Source organism: Hylobates moloch, unplaced genomic scaffold (assembly GCF_009828535.3).
Source record: "Hylobates moloch isolate HMO894 unplaced genomic scaffold, HMol_V3 SCAFFOLD_1, whole genome shotgun sequence".
Lineage (NCBI taxonomy): Eukaryota > Metazoa > Chordata > Mammalia > Primates > Hylobatidae > Hylobates > Hylobates moloch.
In genome coordinates, this window is record NW_026652276.1 from 168,311,990 (window position 1) to 168,334,988 (window position 22,999).

Consider the following 22,999-nt stretch of genomic DNA (forward strand, 5'->3'; position numbering starts at 1 on the left):
GGGGCTGGGTTTAGTAGGAGACCTGGGGGCCGGGGCCGCCTGCAGAGGACCATCTGCCAGCTTCTCTCGCTCTGTCGATTAGGACCGGTGGCGACCTCGGCCTTCAGTGTCTCCGACAGAGTGAAATGGCGGCTGCGGCCGGGATGATGCTGCTGGGCTTGCTGCAGGCGGGTGGGTCGGTGCTGGGCCAGGCGATGGAGAAGGTGACAGGTGGCAACCTCTTGTCTATGCTGCTGATCGCCTGCGCCTTCACCCTCAGCCTGGTTTACCTGTTCCGTCTCGCCGCCGGCCACCTGGTCCAGCTGCCCTCACGGGCGGTACGTACATTCTTTAGGGTCCGAGTGGGGCGCGCGCTGCAGCTGAGGCGGCAGAAGGGCTGGCGTGGGCGTCTCCGTGGCCCGGACCGGCTCAGTGCTCTGGCTGGATGGCAAGGGCGGGGGGACTGCGGCCATGCTTGGCGTGGCTTTGGTGGCAGGCGCGCTGGGGGCTGGAGTAGTGGCTGCGGCGGCGGCACTGCTGCTGGTGGCGCTAGCTGTAGCACCCGCCGTTGCCTTGTGCTGGGGGGCGGTGCTGGCCTCCCCGGCTGTGTATCTGATCCTGGACGGGGTCGTGGTTGCGGCATTTGTGGTTGTAGCGATGGCTGTACTGACCGCGGCAGTGGTGCCCCTAGTGGCGGTGGCTGGATTGGCGGCTGTGGGTTTGAACGACCCGGTGGTCGTTGGGATCCTTGGTGGGGGTCCTGATGGAGATGCTGTTGGCAGCTGGCCCGTCATCCTGGAGGCTGCCCTGTCTGGTTCAGGGTTCTGTGGGCTGTAGCAGTGCCTCTAATGGCGGTTTATACCCATATTAAGGAGGATGTGTAGAGTGTGGTAGTGGGAGTGGCTGGAGTGTGGTAAGGGCCTTCCTCTGATGCTAATAATGTAACAGTTTCTCGACTGGGAGCGGTGGCTCACGCCTGTAATCCCAGCACTTCGGGAGGTCGAAGCGGGCCAGTCACCTGAGGTCAGGAGTTCCAGACCAGCCTGACCAACATGGAGAAACCCCATCTCTACTAAAATACAAAAAACAAAACAAAACAAAAATTAGCTGGGTGTGGTGGTGCACGCCTGTAGTCCCAGCTGCATGGGAAGCTGAGGCCCGAGAATCGCTTGAACCTAGGAGGCGGAGGTTGCAGTAAGCCGAGATCGCGCCACTGGACCCCAGCCTGGGCGACAGTGAGACTCCGTGTCAAAAAAAAAAAAAAAAAAAAGGAAAAGTCATTTTCTTCAATTTAACAGCCTTATTAACGTAGCTTTTAATCTCCCAAATGTTATTTGATGGATGTGCCCTTTACAGTCAGCAATAAGTAGCTTTTGAAAACTACCCTTTTACTGACAATGCAATGTACAAACTTTTGACCAAGTAGCTTTTAAAATAATTTTTGTTTGAACCATACCAGGCATAAGACAGAGTTATTTATTTATTTACTTTTTTCCTACACATGGGATTTTTAAGGAAATGATATTTGTCTCTGGGAAGACAAAGTTACTTTTAGTGTTTAAAGATAGTTCTATTAGCTAAGGAGTACTGTGAGGTTGTGGTGCTCTTTTCTATTTGAGACCACCAGAGAATTGAGGAGTATTACCCTTTTTCATTATTTTGTTTGATTTTCAGGATATTTAATGTTGTAATCTGCAGGTCTCATTTTGTGGCATCTGAAGAAACTTTTATGAAGAATGCTAGAGTTCTTGTTAGAGCTGATCTACTCTCTTAAAAACTCTAAAATCAGTGGCTCTAGTTCACTTGCAGTGAGAGAAGCATGAGATTGATTGTTTACTGAGAAATAAATATAGCTTCTTAAACATTTCCCTTCTTTCTATACCACAAGTTACTGCTTGTCTTTTTCTCTACCTTCTTTAAGCAAGTATCTAGAACTAAAATTGTGAGTAGTAGTAGAAGTAAGTAGTGAAGAAACAATATAGTGGGCCCTCTGGGGACACGAATTCCACATTTGGGAATTCAACCAAGTGTAGATCTAAAATACCCGGGGAAAAAAAACCCAATGCAAAATAACACAACAATAAGAAATAATACAAATAAAAAAACATAGTTTAATAACAATTTACATAGCCTTTACATTGTATTGGGTATTGTAAGTAATATAGAAATGGTTTAAGGTATATGAGAGGATGTACATAGGTTATACGCAAATACCTTGCCATTTTATATAAGGGACTTGAGGATCCCTGGATACAAATCTGTGAGGGGGTCCTGGGACCAGTCCCCCACAAATGCCAAGGGACAAGTGTAGTTTGACCTTTTTGGTTTTTTGCTACTAATGGTTAGAAAAGTTGCCTGGAGACGCCAATAATAATTGGACATATTCTGAACAGTGTCCATCATTTAAATTTACAGTGCCTTAGTGTTTATCTGGTCGTTTATCTTATACCGTGTTTTGAGTTTCTGTTCTTTTCTACAATAGCTACTCTCTTAAGGTATTTGCAATTTGGCTGTTCTCAAGTTACTTCTGATGCTTCCTGTTTTTTTTGGTAACTTTTTTTTTTGAAGTCTTAATAGCTATTTTGTTTAATTGTTTGGTCATGAAGCGAAACTGGGTTTCTCTCTTGAAATGAAACGAGAACTGAATTTATTATTTTTTTCTCTTGTAGAAAAGTCCTCCATACATTTTCTCTCCAATTCCATTCCTTGGGCATGCCATAGCATTTGGGAAAAGTCCAATTGAATTTTTAGAAAATGCATATGAGAAGGTAAGTCTTCCAAATAATTAGAGGAAAAAAAAAAAAACTAGAGAAGTGCTTTTTAAACTTTTTTTTAAAAGTGGCAGAACATTTACAAACATTGTAATCATATACATATCCTCAGTATAGGAAACAAAATGGAAACTGCTCTGGTTTAAGAGATGATGTCTTATAGATATCTATCCTTTTAGCTTTTCCCATGTCCTGGGGTCGTCTTTGAGACACCATTGAGGAAACCTGTAGTTCTGGCAACTACTGTTTAAAAGCCACTGTTCTGAGTTTTCTATTCACTTATTGTCATTAAAATTGATATTAATTAACCCTCATTTTTGTTTACCATGCATCTGTGGGATTTTCTAACCTGCTCTATACATCTTATGTGATTTCACTGTCACTTGAATGACCCAAATGACACCATAGCTACTCAATTCTTTGCCCGTCTTCTCTCTAATGAGCTTCCCTGTGCCAGTTAAGCCATTTACTTCACAGTCTCACTTTGGACTTGTCACTCTTAACTGTTTAACTTCCACGATATTTATTTAGATATCCTATTCGTAGACTATACCGTCTCCTGGTTTGCTTGTGCAACTCCTTAAATTATAACTATTCTTTGACCTCATTGGATCTTGCATTCCATTTACTTTCTCCTGAGCCATCAGCCTTAATTCTTCACTTTCCTTTTTCCACTTTGGGTCCATGGCATGTCTCTTCTGTTACACTTTTGGCAATACAGTACTTTAAATTTCCTTGACCCTGCATCTTTTCATTGTATTCAGCTGGCAGAAGTCACCCTTGGAGGCAGCCAGTTATTGTCCTCTTCTGCACCAGATTAGTTTCTTCCTGATTTTATGATGGCCTACCTTAATGATATTTGAACACTGCTCCACAGTCCTATTATGTTCTTGTGATTGGGCCTACTTTTCTGCTCATTACAGTGACTAATTCAAACCTTCACTTTTCTAAACTTCTGAATCTTTCTACCTCTCCATCAAAGCAGATGATTTTTTCTCCTGTTTAGGAGACAATGATTAAAAACATTGATTTAGGAGACAATTATTAAAAACCATTCAAAGAAAACTTCTTCATTTTCTCAATTTCAAATATGCAAACCTACTTGTATTTATATAGTAATCCTATTCTCTTTTCTTCCTATCATAGTAATAATTATAAAACACTTACTTTATGCCAGTACTTAGTGCTTTACAAAGATCATCTCACTGAAGCTCCACAAAAACCCTTTCAGGTATATTTGTTCTATAGATGACAAAACTGAGAAGCAGAGAGGATATATAATTTCTTCTTGGACTCACTGCTAGACAGTGGCCAAGCCAGGATTTACACATGGTCTGATTTCTGAGCCTATACTTTTATTAATGATAACAATAATGGAAAACAAGTCATTAAGATGCTAAGTAAGCCAAGGTACTCTTCTCTGCCCTGTATATAAAATTTGGCAGCAGCTTTGTGAAGAACTGCTAGTATTATTATTACCATTTTACAAGTGAGAGAAACGAAACACAGAGAGGTTAAGTTCTCTGACTATAGGACCAAAGTCATACAGCAAATAGGTGGAGGAGCTGGGATTTGAACACAGACAGTCTGGCTCACTGTGTTCTACCACTTTGATTTTATTACAACTATATTTTGCCTCTTATCGGGGGCTGAACTCTCCATCCCTCTTTTGTCTCAGGAACTTTTTACTTTTATTTGTTTTCTCAGTGTATTGTTGATTTCTTTTTCAATGGCATCTTTCCTTTTTCTCTGAAAAATTCTTGTCACCCATTTAAAAACTTCCTTAAAATGGCTTATGAGGCTCTGTATGGTCTAGTGCTGCCTAATGCTCAACTCTCATCTCCTCCTTTCTCTTTCTCTTACCTTTAGGGCCTTTGTGTATGTTTAGCTACCAAACTAACTCCTCATTCTTCTGGTCTCAACCCAGTTGTCTTTTCCTCTGTTAGGTCTCCTTTTTTTAGATTCTCTCATCACAGAGTTGCTTTCCTTTCTGTAATACTTGTCACATTTGCAGTTTTATATTTGTTAATGTGATTATTTGATTAATTTGTATTTTTTCCAATAGACTAAGCTTGGTGAGTTGGGACAGTATTTTTTTTTCATGATTATACCCCTAGAGTCTAGTCTTCAATAATAACCAGAAAACTGCAAGGGAAAGCATTTAACATCTAACTAAATTAATATAAAATAAAAAATGAAGTCATTTAGTGTAGGTGAGATAGTGCTAAAATAGATAAATAAACTTGTAGTGTCTTCACATAACAGGTACTATAGAAAAGGTCAAATTCTTTGGCTAGTCTTGTAAAATTTGTTTTTAACCAAAGGGGGAAGAAGTCTATATTTTCAGAGGTGTTCATCACAGAATTAGCTGTAATAACTAAAGAAAACCCTGACATATCACCCATATGTCCAATAATGAAAGAGTAGTCAGTAAATTAACATCGTGATGTTTATATAGACAATAGAAAATATTGTCAATATAAACTGAAAAAAGCATAATCAGTTATATTTATACTACATTTGCAACTAAACATAATTATAAATTTGGACAAAGACAGGAAGGAGGAGTATGGCAAGATGAAAAGAATTGCTTTAAGGTTTATATATGTTTTTATTTTTTCAATAATGCATTGTTTTGTGATTTTAAAAAGTTACTGTCTTAGTGTTGCATATTTTTTGTAACATCGCTATATGTACTTTTCTCTTTTTAGTATGGACCTGTATTTAGTTTTACCATGGTAGGCAAGACATTTACTTACCTTCTGGGGAGTGATGCTGCCGCACTGCTTTTTAATAGTAAAAATGAAGACCTGAATGCAGAAGATGTCTACAGTCGCCTGACAACACCTGTGTTTGGGAAGGGAGTTGCATACGATGTGCCTAATCCAGTAGGTGACACTGTTACTATGAATAAAGACAAATCTATACCTCAGTAGTTATAGCTAATAGTGAGACATTATACATTTAAAATGTAGAAACAGCCAGGCATGGTGGCTCATGCCTGTAATCCCAGCACTTTGGGAGGCCAAGGTGGGTGGATCACTTGAGGTCAGGAGTTTGAGACCAGCCTGGCCAACATGGCGAAACCCTGCCTCTACTAAAAATACAAAAACAGCTGGGTGGGGCTGGTGGTGCACACCTGTAATCCCAGCTACTTGGGAGGCTGAGGCATGAGAATCGCTTGAACCCGGGAGATGGAGGTTGCAGTGAGCCGAGATCACAACACTGCACTTTAGCCTTGGCAACAGAGTGAGACTGTCTCAAAAACAGAAACAAAAAACCACACACACACACACACACACACACACACACACGAAACCAACCAAACAAAAAAAATGTAATAAAATATAGAACCAGTTTATTCCTTGGTTCAAAAGTCTGAAGAATCATGAGAAGGAAGGCTGTGGATAACTGATAAGTAATGGGTATTTAGTTTTATATTTGCTGTCATGGCTAAACAATATTAAAGGGCTTCCTGTACAAATAATGGAATCAATGATAACTTAGCATATTGGGATTTAATTTGAAAGGGTTATAAGACAATCCTGTTACTTCATCAAAAGGACTTCCTACCTACCCATTCCTCCCTGAAATTCTAACATAAGAGCTGTTTAGAGATTGCTGACTTTAGAAGTCCTCTTTTAATGCAACTACTTCAGGTGTGGGGTACATCTATGTGTATGTTTTACCCTCAAAAGCCAAATACGAAATTGTTTTAAGTTGATATAGAACACAAATCAGACAATTGGCCCCAATGCTTGGTATGGGCTCTGGCTGTGAATGTAACACACATTAGCCAGTACCCTCGTATAGCAGTTAAGAGTTAACATTAAATCTTGTTTCTAGTGATGGGGAATGAGGGAATGAATGGCTCTCCTTAAGACCAAAAAAGGGGGCCCTGGAAAATCCCTCTGCTCAGATATATCTATTCATTTAGACTCTATTCATTTAGAGTCAGATAGATCTATTCATTTAGACTCTTAAAATGTAAATGCCTAAAGGGTTAAAACCATTAGTTGTGTTAGTGTTACATAGTTATAATAACCTAAATGGATTTTATGATAAAACAAAAATGTGTTTTAATGCTGTATCGCCTTTTTGAATTTTTTTGAAGGTTTTCTTGGAGCAGAAGAAAATGTTAAAAAGTGGCCTTAACATAGCCCACTTTAAACAGCATGTTTCTATAATTGAAAAAGAAACAAAGGAATACTTTGAGAGTTGGGGAGAAAGTGGAGAAAAAAGTAAGCAAAATGTTTGATGTTTGTCCTAACATTTCTACTTCTCTGTGAATAGAAAAGTAGAGTATATATGTGTGTAGTATATAAAAAACAAATTACAGTGTATGTAAAACTGCCTTGGATTTATGGGAGGGTTATGTAATGGTTGCCGTAAAGTTGTAACTGAGAATCCAGTTTTTATGCTGGGCTGCAAGTTAAGTATTGCCTTCAGAAGCAATTGCTGTGCCCATAGTAGGAAGCAACATCTGCCCACAGGGCAGCAGGACCCAGGTCAGCAGGTCACTATATTCTGGGTCTGGCCTTTGGCCTTTGTAAGAGGTCCAGAATCTTTGTTTTTGGTATACTTAAGTTGATATGATATATTTTCTAACCATACAAGAAACTGATATATAAATTAGAATGCCAGTGTAATAATGCATGTGAGACATATAATTACAGCACCAAGAAATCCAGAATATTTACTGATGATTCTTTTTATTGACAAATATAATTGGAAAGCCAAATGATCATTGGAAGTTCATTTAGTGAACGTGGAATTAACAGGAAATTAATTGGATAATTTTTATTAGTTGAGTGCCATCAAATTATGCTTGCCTGGTGCATTTGTTTCCAGTGTTGGGATATACTAATTGGTGATTATAGTTTTCTTTTATATATGGCCAGTAATTCCATTTTGTCCCTGATCTTCCTACTTTTAACCTGGGAAATAATCTGATCTTTGGCTACTATTACTTGGGAAGTACCTTATTATTGTCATATGCACTATAAATAACCTTTTTTCTGCTTTTGTTATTGTGACCTGGAAATCAAATAACCACATTTATTCTTTTCATGATGAAGTGCTCATGAGTGGGGTTTTGAGATGTGTTTCTGGGATCTGTTTTGGCTGTTCAGAGGGACAGGGTACTTCCCATTGTTTGGTTTATTGCCCCTCTTTCTTTGTTGTTGTACATAGTCACATGTCTGTCTACAGACTTTTTTCGATGATATGAATAGGATCTTGTTTGTTTGAGTTCTGTTTTTAATTCTCAATTTTCTTTCACTTTTTGGAAATAGTAATGAGAATAATCTTTTTTTCTCCCTAGATGTGTTTGAAGCTCTTTCTGAGCTCATAATTTTAACAGCTAGCCATTGTTTGCATGGAAAGGAAATCAGAAGTCAACTCAATGAAAAGGTAGCACAGCTGTATGCAGATTTGGATGGAGGTTTCAGCCATGCAGCCTGGCTCTTACCAGGTTGGCTGCCTTTGCCTAGTTTCAGGTATGGATAAAGAAGATATTACACTTGGTTATTTAACTTTGTATAATTATTGTAGTGTTGGTATGCTTTGCCTTAACAAAGATAAAAATTAAACAAGTAAAACATACAAAATAGGTAAGATTATGAATCCCCTTTCTTCTATAAGAATTCAAGACAAATTTTCTTTATATAGTGAGCTCATTTAAAGTAAGTTTCAGTTTATTAAAAAGGTGATTTGTTGTCTGTCTAGTCTAATATTTTATTTATGTTTTTGTTTTTGAGATGGAGTCTTGCTCTGTTGCCCCAGCTGTAGTGCAGTGGTGTGATCTCGGTTCACTGCAGTCTCTGCCTCCTGTGTTCAAGCAATTCTCCTGCCTCATCCTCCTGAGTAGCTGGGACTACAGGCACGTGCCACCATGCCCAACTAATTTTTGTATTTTTAGTAGAGACAGGGTTTCATCATGTTGGCCAGGCTGGTTTCGAACTCCTGACCTCAGGTGATCCACCTGCCTCAGCCTCTCAAAATGTTAGGATTACAGGCATGAGCCGCTGAGCCCGGCCTAGTTTAAAAGCCTGCTTACCTCATGTATTCCTTATCCTCAGGAAAGTCTCTGAACTATACCTAAAAGTGATATAGCTCTTCTCTAGCACTTGTTTGAAATCTTTGGTGGCTTTTTATTGTATTGTGAAGTTTCTTTGTTTTGAATATTTGTGCCTTTATTTAATTTTCTGTTTCTTAAGGACAAGGACTGCCTCTGATATAAAGAAATATTGCTCTTAGGACTTGATCTATAGCATAGTGCTTTGTGTTTTGTGTATTAGTAGGCTTTCTATACTTTTGTTGATTTATTTGTGTTTAGGTGACAGATGGGGAGGAGATAGATTGCTAGTCCCTTTTCTTCTATTTCTGCCCCCTCTATCTAGTTATAGATTAGAAGAGGGGTGGGAGTAAAAGGAAGAGCCAGGAGAGATTCCCTAAAGTTCTCTGGAACTCATCAGACCTTATATTTGCAAGGAGCTTTGCAGTTTCAAAATGTTTTAATATATCTTATATTAGAACACCCAGCACAGCCCTGGACCCATAGTGGGATAGTGGGTTCTCCATAAATGTGCATTTCTTTTTTTTTTTTTTTTTTTTTTTTTGAGACGGAGTCTCGCTCTCTCGCCCAGGCTGGAGTGCAGTGGTGTGATCTTGGCTCACTGCAAGCTCTGCCTCCCAGGTTCACGCCATTCTCCTGCCTCAGCCTCCCAAGTAGCTGGGACTACAGACACCCACCACCACGCCTGGCTAATTGTTTTGTACTTTTAGTAGAGGTGGCGTTTCACTGTGTTAGCCAGGATGGTCTTGATCTCCCGACCTTGTGATCTGCCCGCCTCGGCCTCCCAAAGTGCTGGGATTACAGGCGTGAGCCACTGTGCCTGGCCCATAAATGTGCATTTCTACCTGCCTGTTTCTACCTGCTCTGTCTCTTGGATGAAGTCAGAGCTTGCTATGTTAGGCCCTTCACATTCTGGCCCGGTCTTTCTTTTTTCTACTCATACCAACTAATTTAACCAGATTATTCAATTCACTTTCTTAAACAGGCCTATGTTTTCCTGGTTTGACTGTATTCATACAGTTAAGCCCCAACATCTTCTCTTCTGTACACATGGTTTCAGTTGATCCTCAATAACAGATTAACAGTCTTGTAAATGAAACAGGGTAGGAGTTTTTATTAGAAGGCTTGATTTAAGAGGGGGCTTGGGAGTCAGATTGCCTAGTTTTAAATTCCAGCTCCAATGTTTGCTTTCCGTGTGATCTTATGCAGCTAGCTATAACTTGAGGTTAATAGTATGTATCTCACAGGAAGATAAAAGTGAGTAATTCATGTAAAACACTTAATGTACCTGCTACATAGTGAACATACTATTTAAAGGTGAAGTTTAGGAGTTGAAGCTTGTTTTCTGAATCTGCTAGTATTTTCACCCCCTACAAAAAACTATTGTATTAGAAAGCGAAAAGTAGAATCAGATTCCATAGACGAACCAGAGTGACTCTTCTGCTTTAAGACTTGATTTGGTATTAAAATTGGAATTTTATGTTAATTTAAAAGAGTATTCTACTTTCTGTTGAACTAGAAAATACTTCTAAAGGAATTTCTTGCTTGTTTTAGGCCTTTAGTTTGAACACAGGTAATGTGTTAGGAATCTGGGATATAGATGTTAAATAAAGCACAGTTCTTGCCCTTAGGGACTATGGACATTTTTAACAATGTAAGATTTTCATGACTTCCAGCATGTTCCTGGTTCTGATTTTTTTGTCAATTGTTTTAGAGTCATTAAAGTTGGTTAAATAAGATGCTTTATGCTCGGTCCTGGTTCTCAAAATGAATTTGATCCTAGAAGGTTATTTCTTTATTTAAGAAAATCATCTTCATCTTTTAATTACAGACGCAGGGACAGAGCTCATCGGGAAATCAAGGATATTTTCTATAAGGCAATCCAGAAACGCAGACAGGCTGAAGAAAAAATTGATGACATTCTCCAAACTTTACTAGATGCTACATACAAGTAAGAGCTATTCAGATAACATATTAAGCTGAAGCAGGAAATTACACATTAAAACACAGTTAAATAATATTTCCAGTTAAAAAACAGTGATGCTGGCAAAATAAGTTGGTAGCTGTGATCTTTGGACTTTTTAAATTGTTGAGACATAAACTATTGGCATCTTGTATCTTACTGTAATCCCAGTAACTGGGTATGGTAAAAGTTTGCTAATGAACTGTAATGGAGTCTTTTGTAATCAAAATCGTTTTGTGCTGGTCTGTCTCTTCCCTAAGACAAAAAAAACTCTTGACTTGTGATAGTCAAATATAAGAGACTATTATACCTGAAAAATGTATTCTTTATGACACTTTATTTAAAGGTTGCGGCATGAAATGTATCTGCCAAAATGTTAAATTTGTGTGTTTGGTTCATTCCTTAGGGATGGGCGTCCTTTGACTGATGATGAAGTAGCAGGGATGCTTATTGGATTACTCTTGGCAGGGCAGCATACATCCTCAACTACGAGTGCTTGGATGGGCTTCTTTTTGGCCAGAGACAAAACACTTCAAGAAAAATGTTATTTAGAACAGAAAACAGTCTGTGGAGAGAATCTGCCTCCTTTAACTTATGACCAGGTTTGTTGGATTTTTCAGTTTCATTGCTGCCTTATGACTTTGAGGATCTGTGGCTTGTTTTTAAAAGGGACAATTTGAGATTTTCTATATACTATAGCTTAAATTGATCAGCTTCTCTATTTTTAGCAATTCCCTATAACCTTACCTAAAATATCTTAATGTTATTGCTTCTTGCCATTAAGCTTTATCAGATATGTTTTGGGTTGATGGCTTAGAGATCCTTGGGGATGTTTCTTTGGTACTTACTTCCTCTGCTTCAAAGTCTGGCTTCTGTACGTAGAGGATATTATGTGCATGTTGTGTGTCTTATGAAGTGTAGAAGCCTCTGAGTTACTTAGAATTCTATATGTCCAGAGTGGCCTGTGCATGAGCAGAGACTTCTAAAAGTAGTAGTAGTAGTAATGAGGACTAGACATTTACAAATACTACATGCATCTTGCTGGGTGGAAAGGAAGAGAGGACAACTCACTGCACAACCTGACATTCCATCTTGGAAGCAAACCTTGGTGATATCATCTTCCTGTTATCTTTTGTGTTTTTGGTCCTATATTAATATGGCACATTACACTGATTTTCAGATGTTAATTGTATTCCTGGGATAAATCCTACTTTGTCATGGTACATAGTTGTTTTTATATGTTACTGCATATAAACTTGCTGGTGTTTTGTTGAGGATTTTTGCGTCTATATTCGTAAGGGATATTGATCTCTAGTTTCACTGTGATGTCTTTGGCTGGTTTTGATATCAGGATCATACTGATCTCATAGAATGAATTTGGAAGTATTCTTTTTTTCTTCTAATTTTTGGAAGAGTTTGTGGATGATTGGTGTTAATCCTTTTTTACATATTTGCGAAAATTCAACAGTGAAATCATCTAGATCTGTGCTTTTCTTTCTGGGAAGACTTTACTTACTAATTCAATTTATTTGTTACAGGTTTATTCAGATATTCCATTTCTTCTTATGTCAGTTTCAGTAGTTTATATCTCTCTAGGAATTTGTCCATTTCATCTAGGTTACCTAATTTGTTGGCATGCAATTGTTCATAGTATTCTCATAGTTCTTTTTATTTCTGTAAGCTCAGTAGTGATGTCTCAACACTCATTCTTGTTTTTAGTAACTTTTAAAATAACAGCTTAACTGATACATTTACATAGCATAAACCCATCCATTTAAAATGTACACTTTGTGGTTTTTAGCATATTAAGAGTTGGGAAACCATCATCATAATTTAATTTTAGAACATTTACATCACTCCCAAAAGAGAGCTGGTATCCATTAGCAGTCATGCTTCATTCTCCCTGACCGCTGCCCCTGGCAACCATTAATCTCCTTTTGCCTCTATGAGTTTGCCTATTCTGGATATTTCATATAAATGGGATCATACAATATGTAGTCTTTTGTGACTAGCTTGTTTCACTTAGCATGGTATCAGGGTTCATCCATGTTGTAGCATGTATCAGTACTTCAGTCTTTGTTATCACCAATAATATTCCATTATATGGATATACCACATTTTGTTTATCTGTTCATCAGTTGATGGACATTTGAGTTGTTTCCACCTTTTAAACTATTATGAATAATGCCGCTCTAAACATTTGTGTACTGATTTTATGTGGACATGTGTTTTCAATTTTGGGGGGTCATACCTAGGAGTAGAATTGCTGGGTCATAAGGTAACTTAGAAGAACTGCCAGACTGTTTTTAAATGTGGCTGCACCACTTTCAAATCTCACTAAACAGTATATGTTGGTCCTGACTGCACCCCCTCACCAAACTTGTTACTTGATTTTTTTATTATAATAGGTGTGAAGTGGTACTTTTTTTTTTTTTTTTTTTGAGACAGAGTCTTGGTGCGATGCCTAGGCTCGAGTGCAATGGCGTGACCTTGGCTCACTGCAATCTCAGCTTCCCGGGTTCAAGCTATTCTCCTGCCTCAGCCTCCCAAGTAGCTGGATACACACCACCACGCCTGGCTAATTTTTTAATTTTTGGTAGAGACGAGGTTGCACCATATTGGCCAGGCTGGTCTCAAACTGCTGACCTCAAGTCATCTGCCCACCTTGGCCTCCCAAAGTGCTGGGATTACAGGTGTGAGCCACCGTGCCCAGTTGGTATTTTGTTTTGATTTTGCATTTCCCTGGTGACTAGTGATGTTGAGTGTCTTATGATGTGTTCTTTGGCTTTGGTATATCTTCTTTGGAGAAATGTCTGCTCACATCCTGTTCCCATTTTTAAAATGAGTTGTCTTTTTATTATTGAGTTGTAAGAGTTCATCTATTTTTTTTTTTAATGTGCTTTTGGTGTCAGAGAAACCAATGCCTAATCAAAGTGTATGAAGATTTATTTCTGTGTATTCTTCTTAGTGTTTTGTAGTTTCATATCTTACATTTAGGTGTTTGATCCATTTTGAATTAATTTGTGTATATGGTGTGAGGTCATCATTCTTTTGCATGTGTTTATCCAGTTGTCCCACACTGTTTGTTGAAAAGACTATTTTTTCCATGTTGAATTGTCTTTGTAAAAAAATCTGTTATAGCCAGACGCAGTGGCACGTGCCTGTATTCTCAGCTACTGAGAAGCTGAGATGGGAAGGTCGCTTGAGCTCAGGACTTGGGGTCCAGCCTGGGCAACATAGCAAAACCCTGTCTCTGAAAAAATAAATACATTTTAAAAAGCCTCTTGACCATGAATTTAAGGCTTTATTTCTGGACTCAGTTCTATTCCATTGATATGTTTAGTCTGATGCCATTACAGTAGTTTTGTAATAAGTTTTGAATTCGGGAGTGTGAGTCCTCTGACTTTGTCCTTTTCAAGGCTGTTTATCTACTTCTAGTCCCTTTAGTTTCCATATGACTTTTGGGGTCTGTGTGTCAATTTCTGCAAAGAAGCTAGCTGAGATTTTTGACAATGATTGCATTGTATCACCATATTAATTTGGGAGCACAATTTTAGTCTTTAAATCCATGAACATGGGATGTCTTTCTGTTATTTTAGTTCTTTAATTTCTTTCAACAATGTTTTATAGTTTTTGGTGCACAATGTTTAAACTTCTCTTGTTAAATGTATTCTTAAGTATTTTGTTATTATTATTTTTTGATGTTATTCTTTCTTCTGCCAGTTCAAATCGGCTGTTGATCCCCTCGGGTGAATTTTTCATTTCAGTTCTCATACTTCTCAGTTCTTGGATTTCTATTTGGTTCTCTAAAAAAAAAAATATATTGATATTCTCCATTTTACTAGAGATAGCTAGGCATATTTTACTGTAGTTCTTCGAACCTATTTATAATAGCTGATTTAAATTCATTATCTAGTAAGTCCAATGTCTGGGCTCCTTCATGGATAGTTTCTATTAAACTGCTTGCTTTTTCTATGTACTGGCCATACTTTCCTGTTTTGGTGTGTTTTTTGTAATTTTTTTTGTTGAAAACTGTACATTTAAAATAATGTGGCAACTGTGGAAATCAGATGCCCTCCTCTCTAGGTCTATTGTTGCTGGCTTTTTGTTGTTGTTGCTGCTGCTGTTTGTTTACTGCCTTTCCTAGATTAATTATGTCATTCCTTGTTCAGTGAGGTCACTGAAATCTCTGCTTACTTACTTTAGTGGGCATCTAATATTTGGACAGAGATTTACTGAAGTGCTTTGAACAGCCAGTCTCCTAGCTTTTGCTGAAAGGCTCTGTGTGTGTGTGTTAGGGGATGTTATTAACACTCCAACAGGGAGTTACAAGTCTGCCTTCGCTACCTGTGTGTACAGGTCAGCCAGAGGTAGAAGATTACAGCCTCTTAGATCTTACCTGGGCATATGCATGGTCTTATACATATGTGTGGCCTTCAAGATTCTCTTATGTTGGAACTTTTCAAAGTCTCCTGTGGACATCTTACTCCCCAGTTTTCCCGTTTAAACTTCTTGTTCTGTCTCTTAGCACCAACTAATATCACCATCTCAGGTGCCTTCAGTGTTAAACAATTTTTGCTAATTATTTTTGGAAAATTTGCTCTGGTTCCTCTAATAGTTATTAGGCTTCTGGCTTTCACAGCTGCTATAGTTGTCATGCTGTTGGTTTCCGGGGCTACCATGGATTTGGGGAGAGGAGGATGAAAGAAATACAACTTACACTACCACAAAGCTTACTCTTCTTACCAAGATTCAGATTTCTTTTTCTTGAATTAACTCTCCTTAGATTGTTGCAAGCCTTTGGTTAATATTCCAGAATTTTGAAAAAGTTGACATTGAGATTGTTGCTACTGTTTTCATTTTTTAGAGGAGTGAATTTTTGTAGGTTCTTACTTCATTCTTCAGGGCGATTGTCTCTTTCTGTTACCCTTGCCCTCCTTTTTCACCATGGACAGTGGTAGAGCATGATAACCCCAGCCACCCTGAACCAGTTACCTCTGTACTTTTAGCTGGAATGCAACCAGTCTTGTACTAAGAGGTTAAACTAATTTTTTGTACTGTTGAAGTATGTTATTTATAACAATCAGGAAATGCTTTCTCATTTTAGCTCAAGGATCTAAATTTACTTGATCGCTGTATAAAAGAAACATTAAGACTTAGACCTCCTATAATGATCATGATGAGAATGGCCAGAACTCCTCAGGTGAGTATCTTGGCTACATCTTCCCCTCTATACCCCCAGTTTTTATTTATCAAAAAGAAGAAATAGCTGGGTGTGATGGTTCACACCTGTAATCTCAACACTTTGGGAGGCTGAGGTAGGAGGATCACTTGAGGCCAGAATTTGAGACCAGCCTGGGCAACATAGTGAAACCGACCTCATCTCTACAAAATTTTTTCTAAAAATTAGCTGGCCATAATGGCACATGCCTGTGGTCCCAGCTGCTTGGGAGGCTGATGTGGGTAGATTGCTTGAGCCTGGGAGGTTGAAACTGCAGTAATCCATGATCACACCACTGCATTGCTGCCCGGGCAACAGAGCAAGACCCTGTCTCAAAAAAAAAAAAAAAAAAAAAGAAAAAGAAAAGAGGAAGTAGAGTAGCATAAAAGAGATTTTTTTTAAATTAAAAAAGTAGAATAATCACTTCTACCTAATCTTCAGTTTTATATATTCTGAAAACATATTTTTACCTAATTGTAGATAGTATACATACTAATCTTTTTTTTTTTTTTTTTGAGACAGCGTTTCGCTCTTGTTGCCCAGGCTGGAGTGTAATGGCGCAATCTCAGCTCACCGCAACCTCTGCCTCCCGGGTTCAAGCAATTCTCCTGCCTCAGCCTCCTGAGTAGCTGGGATTACCAGGGGCATGCCACCACGCCTGGCTAATTTTTTGTATTTTTAGTAGAGATGGGGTTTATCCATGTTGGTCAGGCTGATCTCGAACTCCCGACCTCAGGTGATCTACCCGCCTTGGCCTCCCAAAGTGCTGGGATTACAGGCGTGAGCCACCGCGCCCGGCCTACATGCTAATCTTTAATGCTAATCATGCTCTGCATTTTTCTTTAACAATTGGGGTTTTAAAAATCAAAGTACATATTTTTCTTGGTTTTAAAAATAACATTTTGTTGTAAAAAATTGTTAATATGAAGTGTACAAATTGATAGTGAAAGCCTCTCTGAAATTCCAATCCTACCTCCAAGGCATTATGGGTTTGATTTGTGTACTGTGTACTTCCAACCCAACGCTGGCTCACTGGAAATCATCTTGAGTTAAAATAATTTTTAGTTGGCCTACTATCTAGCCAGTTTTTAAATATATGTACAGATGGTTCTTGATTTCTGGTGATTCAACTTACAATTTTGTGACTTTATGATGGATTTATCAGGATGTAAACCTATCATAAGTCAAGGAGCATCTGAGTATCCCATGTATATTCGTGCTTTATTACACAATTATCTGATTATTTGGCAGCACATTTTAAAATTCTCTAATGAAATGTGTGGCTTTTGTTTATAGACTGTGGCAGGGTATACCATTCCTCCAGGACATCAGGTGTGTGTTTCTCCCACTGTCAATCAAAGACTTAAAGACTCATGGGTAGAACGCCTGGACTTTAATCCTGATCGCTACTTACAGGATAACCCAGCATCAGGGGAAAAGTTTGCCTATGTGCCATTTGGAGCTGGTAAGATGATTATATTTTAGATTGGAAATGTTTGTTCTGATAACATATTTGTCTCTGTCAAAATATTCCGAATTGTGTTTACAAATTATCTCTCCCTTTTCTCATAGGGACATTTTTGCAAACTTTTTTAGGAGAAGAATCTTTATAAGTTGGAGAAAAATATTTCCTTTGTACTAAATGGAATTGTTCCATAAACTCTTATATAATGCTTCACTACTTCCCAACCTGTCTGGTTTTATTAGGTCTAATTTTTATAGAACATCCTTGTTTTCCCTTACAATAGTATTTAAAGCTCTTTGTGGATTCTCTTTTAAAGAACCACTGGAGTCAGCACACCATTCAGGGAATTAATTTAGGTTAAATATCATAACAGATTACTAGCATTTCACAAAAAAGCAAAGGCAGTCTTTTAAAATTAAAGCTTTTCTGGATTGTTAGTCAACATTTTTGCTCTCTGTGAATATCCTTATGAGAAAATGTTCTTTAAATTTGGGCAGTTCTTTGTAGGCTTGCAAATTTCATTTCCAGTAAGATCCTAAAATAATTTAGCTATGCCCGTGTTTCTCCAGTAATTTCTCTGTCCATTGGTTCTCTGTACTGATTAAACTATATTCTGTGACTTTAGTCTTTCCAAAGGGATCATTTAAATGACAGATGACTTGTCATTGGTCACACTTTTTCCACATATAAAGGAAAGTATAAAGTCCTTTGGGAACTTCAGATCTTAACTTTATGTAATAAATTTAATACTGTGGTTTATAACACAATATATAAAAGAATCATAGTTTTTTTTTTTTGAGAGAGTCTTGCTCTGTCACCCAGTCTGGAGTGCAGTGGCACAATCTCTCAGCTCACTGCAACCTCCACCTCTGGGTTCAAGTAATTCTCGTGCCTTAGCCTCCTGAGTAGCTGGGATTACAGGTACTCAGCCTCCTGAGTAGCTGGGATTACAGGTACTCAGCCTCCTGAGTAGCTGGGATTACAGGTACTCAGCCTCCTGAGTAGTTGGGATTACAGGTACAGGTACACGCTCAGCTAATTTTTGTACTTTTAGTAGAGACTGGGTTTTGCCATGGTGGCCAGGCTGGTCTGGAATTCCAGGCCTGAAGCGATTTGCCCACCTCGGCCTCCCACAGTGCTGGGATTACAGGTGTGAGCCATGCCACCTGGCCAAAGAATCAGATTGTTAACAGATGGGAAGAGCATTAGTTCTGTAGCCCAAATTCTGCCCCAAAGAGGAATCGTTTCTAAACTAGTAATTATCTGGTTTCCGCTTGAACTTTACTAGAAATAGGTTGTGGGTTGTTCAGTTACCTTTTATGATAGCTCATTCCATGTTTGGACAGCTGTCATTTTTAGAGCCTTATGTTAAAGCTGAAATCTGTTTCCTTTTAACATCCCATTTATAGTTGGTCCTAACCATAGTCTCTGAACTTAATATTGTATGAGGTATTTGAGTACAGATATAATGTCTCAATCTTTTTTCAATCTTTGTGTTAGTTTCCTAGGGCTTCTGTAACTAATTACCACAATATGGGTGGCTTAAAACAATAGAAATTTATTCTCTCAGTTTTGGAGGCTGGAAGTGTGAAATCAAGGTATTGGCAGGACCGTGCTCCTCCTTAAGGTTCTACAGGAGAATCCTTCCTTGCATCTTCCTAGCTTCTGGTGGCTCTTGGCAACCCTTGGCTTGTAACTACATCGTTCCAATTACTACCCCTGTTTTCAACAGGCTTTCTTCTTGTTCATCTCTCTGTATCTTAACATGGCATTCTTATAAGGACACCAGTCTATTGGATCTAAGGCCTACCCTAAGTCAGGGTCATCTCATCTTAAATGATTGCATATATAAAGATCCTATTTCCCAATTAAGATCACATTATAAGGTTCTGGATGGACTTGAATTTGTGGGGGGATAGATGATCTTACGTTAATCTTGTTAAATATCACGTTACATGTCTCTAATTTCTTTACTCATTCTTTTACCTCGTAATTGTGCTGTTTATTTATGTTGGTGCATATAGTTCATTCATTTTCATATTACATTTTGTGAATCATCAGAATTTATCTACTCTTATGTTGATTCAGTTAGGATACTTCTTGCTTGTTGCGATTAAGTCCTTTGACTATTATTCCTGTAAGCCAAGCTTCTCTTTAGTTGTTATATTTGAAATATGGACCAATTTGTAAATGCTCATCTTAAATGTCACTCCTAGAAATAAGTACAGTTATGGGCCAAGCAAGCACTGTGCTAAGCACTGTCAGTTTAGGTTTTTTCTTTTGATGAAAAATCTTGAAATGAAATGCCCAAATCTTAGGTCAACATTCACTGAGTTTTGACAAATGAATAACCTTTAGTTTAGTCTGATTTATCAATCTTTTAAATGGTTATTGCTTTCTGGCCCTGTCTTAAAATTTTTGCTTAGCCCCTGAGTCATAAAGATATTCTCCTCTTCTTCTCTACTGAAATTAATGCTGTTAGCATCATGGTTTGTGACCCTTCTTGAATTAATATTTGATTATGGTGTGACATAGGAGTTGAATTTCATTTTTCCCCCATGTAATATCTAGTTATTCCTGGACCTTATGTTGAAAAGACTTCCTCATTGGCTTGCTTTGGTGTCTTTATTGATAATAAAATAACCATAAAAATATTCTGTTCGAGGCTCTCTGCTCTGTTCCATTGATCTATTTGTTGATCCTTACCTAGTACCACTCTGTTTTACCTTTAGTCTTGAAGTCAGATTTGAAATCAGTTTTATGTCCTCCAACTCAGTTCTTTTTCCAAGATTGCTTTGGATATCCTAGGTCCTTTGCATTTTTATATGCATCTTAGAATCAGCTTGTCAGTTTCTACATAGGTGTGACTTTTTAGTATATGTATTATTTTGGGTTCAGTAAATCTCATTTTCTTCCATAATCATTTATAATGACATTTGAGGTTTTGACTGGAAGGTTTTCATATTGACTTTTAACTAGGGCTTTCTTGGGACAAACAGAATATTCTACTATATTCCCAAACTAGATTACCATCTTATGATTCAAACTTTCCACATATTTAACCCAGATATATATTTTCAGAAAAATTGGAAAAGTTATGTGGTTAGTCAAGTACTGTTTTCCTAAAATGTGATATTGAAAATCTCCTGGAATTTTTAATAATTCACATTGTTTTATGTGAAAAGAATGTCATCTTTTTATTATACTATCCGTACATTTGCTGTTCATCTAAAAATGTAGATAAAAAATATCACCCCAGGCTAAAAAGGATGAGAAAGAAGTTAAACTGATTCTTATAACTTTTTTTTTTTTTTTAGGGCGTCATCGTTGTATTGGGGAAAATTTTGCCTATGTTCAAATTAAGACAATTTGGTCCACTATGCTTCGTTTATATGAATTTGATCTCATTGATGGATACTTTCCCACTGTGAATTATACAACTATGATTCACACCCCTGAAAATCCAGTTATCCGTTACAAACGAAGATCAAAATGAAAAAGGTTGCAAGGAACTAATATATGTGATCATCACTGCAAACCACAAAGGCATTCGAAGAGAATGAAGTGTACAAAACAACTCTTGTAGTGTACTGTTTTTTTGTGTGTAATTCTAAAAGCCAGTTTATGATTTAGTATTTTGTTAATTGAATGGTTCTCTCAAATATAATAGCATTTGAAACATTTTCTAATAGTTATGATACTTATGCTTTTAGGAAGTTCATTAGTAAACAGTTGTTCAGGGGGGATCTAGGTAATTGGCAGATTCTAAATAATATAATTTCCAGGTAGTAATTTTAAGAGTACTCATTGCTCTTGCCAAATAAGTTCAGGGTATTCAAATCTTGGACTAGTCCTGCAAGGTATAAAGAATAAAAATCCCAGTGAGATACTTGGAAACCACACGTTATTATTTATCTGGGCAATTATTGTGTGTGTGAGGATGGAAGGGTAGGGAATAATCGAACATCTAAAGCCTTGAATAAGAGAATACTGATTGTTTTGGTATGATGATACTCAGAAATGGAGATATTATAGAAAAAAGAAATCCTTTGGAATTTTAACTAAAATCACGGCATATGGGAAATTAAGAGAGCCAGGCCCATATTTGATAATATTTCCTAAAAATAATGTAATTATTAATGCTAAAGACTGCTCAGGTATCTTGATCTAATTACTAAATAATTACATATTTACCTGATAAATATGTATCTAGTTCTACAAGGTCACATTTATGTGGAAATCCAAAGTCAAGTCCTTAGGGGATAATTTTGTTTTGGCTCAGTTGTTCCCTGCTTTTTTTTTTTTGAGATGGAGTCTCACACTGTCACCCAGGCTGGAGTGCAGTGGCACGATCTCAGCTCACTGCATCCTCCGCCTCCCGGGTTCAAGCAATTCTCTACCTCAGCCTCCCGAGTAGTTGGGATTACAGGCACCTGCCACCATGCCTGGCTAGTTTTTTGTATTTTCAGTAGAAATGGGGTTTCACTGTGTTGGCTAGGCTGGTCTTGAACTCCTGACCTTGTGATCCACCCACCTTGGCCTCCCGAAGTGCTGGGATTACAGGCATGAGCCACCGTGCCTGGCCTTCCCTGCTTCCTCTCTAGAATCCAATTAGGGATGTTTGTTACTACTTATGTTGATTAAAACAGTAAACAAACTTTTTTCTTTTTAAAATGTGAGATCAGTGAACTCTGGTTTTAAGATAATCTGAAACAAGGTCCTTGGGAGTAATAAAATTGGTCACATTCTGTGAAGCACATTCTGTTTAGGAATCAACTTATCTCAAATAATTATAACTCGGGGCCTAACTATATGAGATGGCTGAAAAAATGCCACATCATCTGTTTTCACCAGATGATGCCAAAATATTTTGCTTTATGTATATTACAGTTCTTTTTAAAACACTGGAAGACTCATGTTAAACTCTAATTGTGAAGGCAGAATCTCTGCTAATTTTTCACATTAAAATTCTCTTTGAAAAAATACAGTCTGTATTCATGAATTGTAAAGTATGTGCTTCAGTGAGCAGAGTTAGGGAATCCAGGAACTTGGGTGGGAAAAATTACATCTTTATTTGCCCTAATTTCTAACTGGAATTTAGTATTTATTTCATTTATGACTTTGGGCAGCATTAGCAGTATCCATGATTTTGTCAATAGAAATGTCTGTCAGATATTTTTGTATTACAGATGTTACAGATTTCTTGAAGTATCTAGTTACGACCCCGAGATAAGGCTAGTCTAATGTTTAGCGAATAGTTTTAGACCTAACAGATTTCGTTTTTAATCACAGACTAATTGTTGAGGTGCATAAACAAGTGTGATTGCAGAGGCCTAATATAAGGAGGCGTGGTGGTCAAACAATGGCAGTGAACTCAGCTTGATCAGATCATTTGTCCATCTGTTTTTTTTCTCCACTGTCTCCTAGAGCAGAATGGCCTTGAATGGCAAGCCATGCTAGCTGAAAAAGGTTTTTACCCACAACCTGCCCCTTCAACTAACTGCTTTAGAGTACATTTGCTATT

At 37.8% G+C, this 22,999-nt stretch overlaps 1 protein-coding gene across 1 annotated transcript; it reads left to right on the plus strand.

Annotated features, from left to right (window-relative positions):
• The first annotated feature begins 5 nt into the window (after window positions 1-5).
• On the plus strand, window positions 6-21,159 carry LOC116814118 (lanosterol 14-alpha demethylase). The gene is made up of 10 exons (XM_032761103.2): window positions 6-317; window positions 2,649-2,747; window positions 5,462-5,638; window positions 6,865-6,991; window positions 8,074-8,248; window positions 10,658-10,777; window positions 11,196-11,391; window positions 15,897-15,992; window positions 17,307-17,475; window positions 20,793-21,159. The coding sequence occupies exons 1-10, from the start codon at window positions 126-128 to the stop codon at window positions 20,969-20,971; spliced, it is 1,530 nt and encodes a 509-aa protein (XP_032616994.1). The 5' UTR covers window positions 6-125; the 3' UTR covers window positions 20,972-21,159.
• Window positions 21,160-22,999: the final 1,840 nt, after the last annotated feature.

Coding starts and splice junctions, on each gene's coding strand:
- LOC116814118 (XM_032761103.2), top strand. CDS start 126: ATGGCGGCTGCGGCCGGGATGATGCTGCTGGGCTTGCTGCAGGCGGGT. Junction 8,249..10,657: donor CTGCCTTTGCCTAGTTTCAG/GTATGGATAAAG, acceptor TTTTAATTACAG/ACGCAGGGACAGAGCTCATC. Junction 15,993..17,306: donor GAATGGCCAGAACTCCTCAG/GTGAGTATCTTG, acceptor TTTTGTTTATAG/ACTGTGGCAGGGTATACCAT.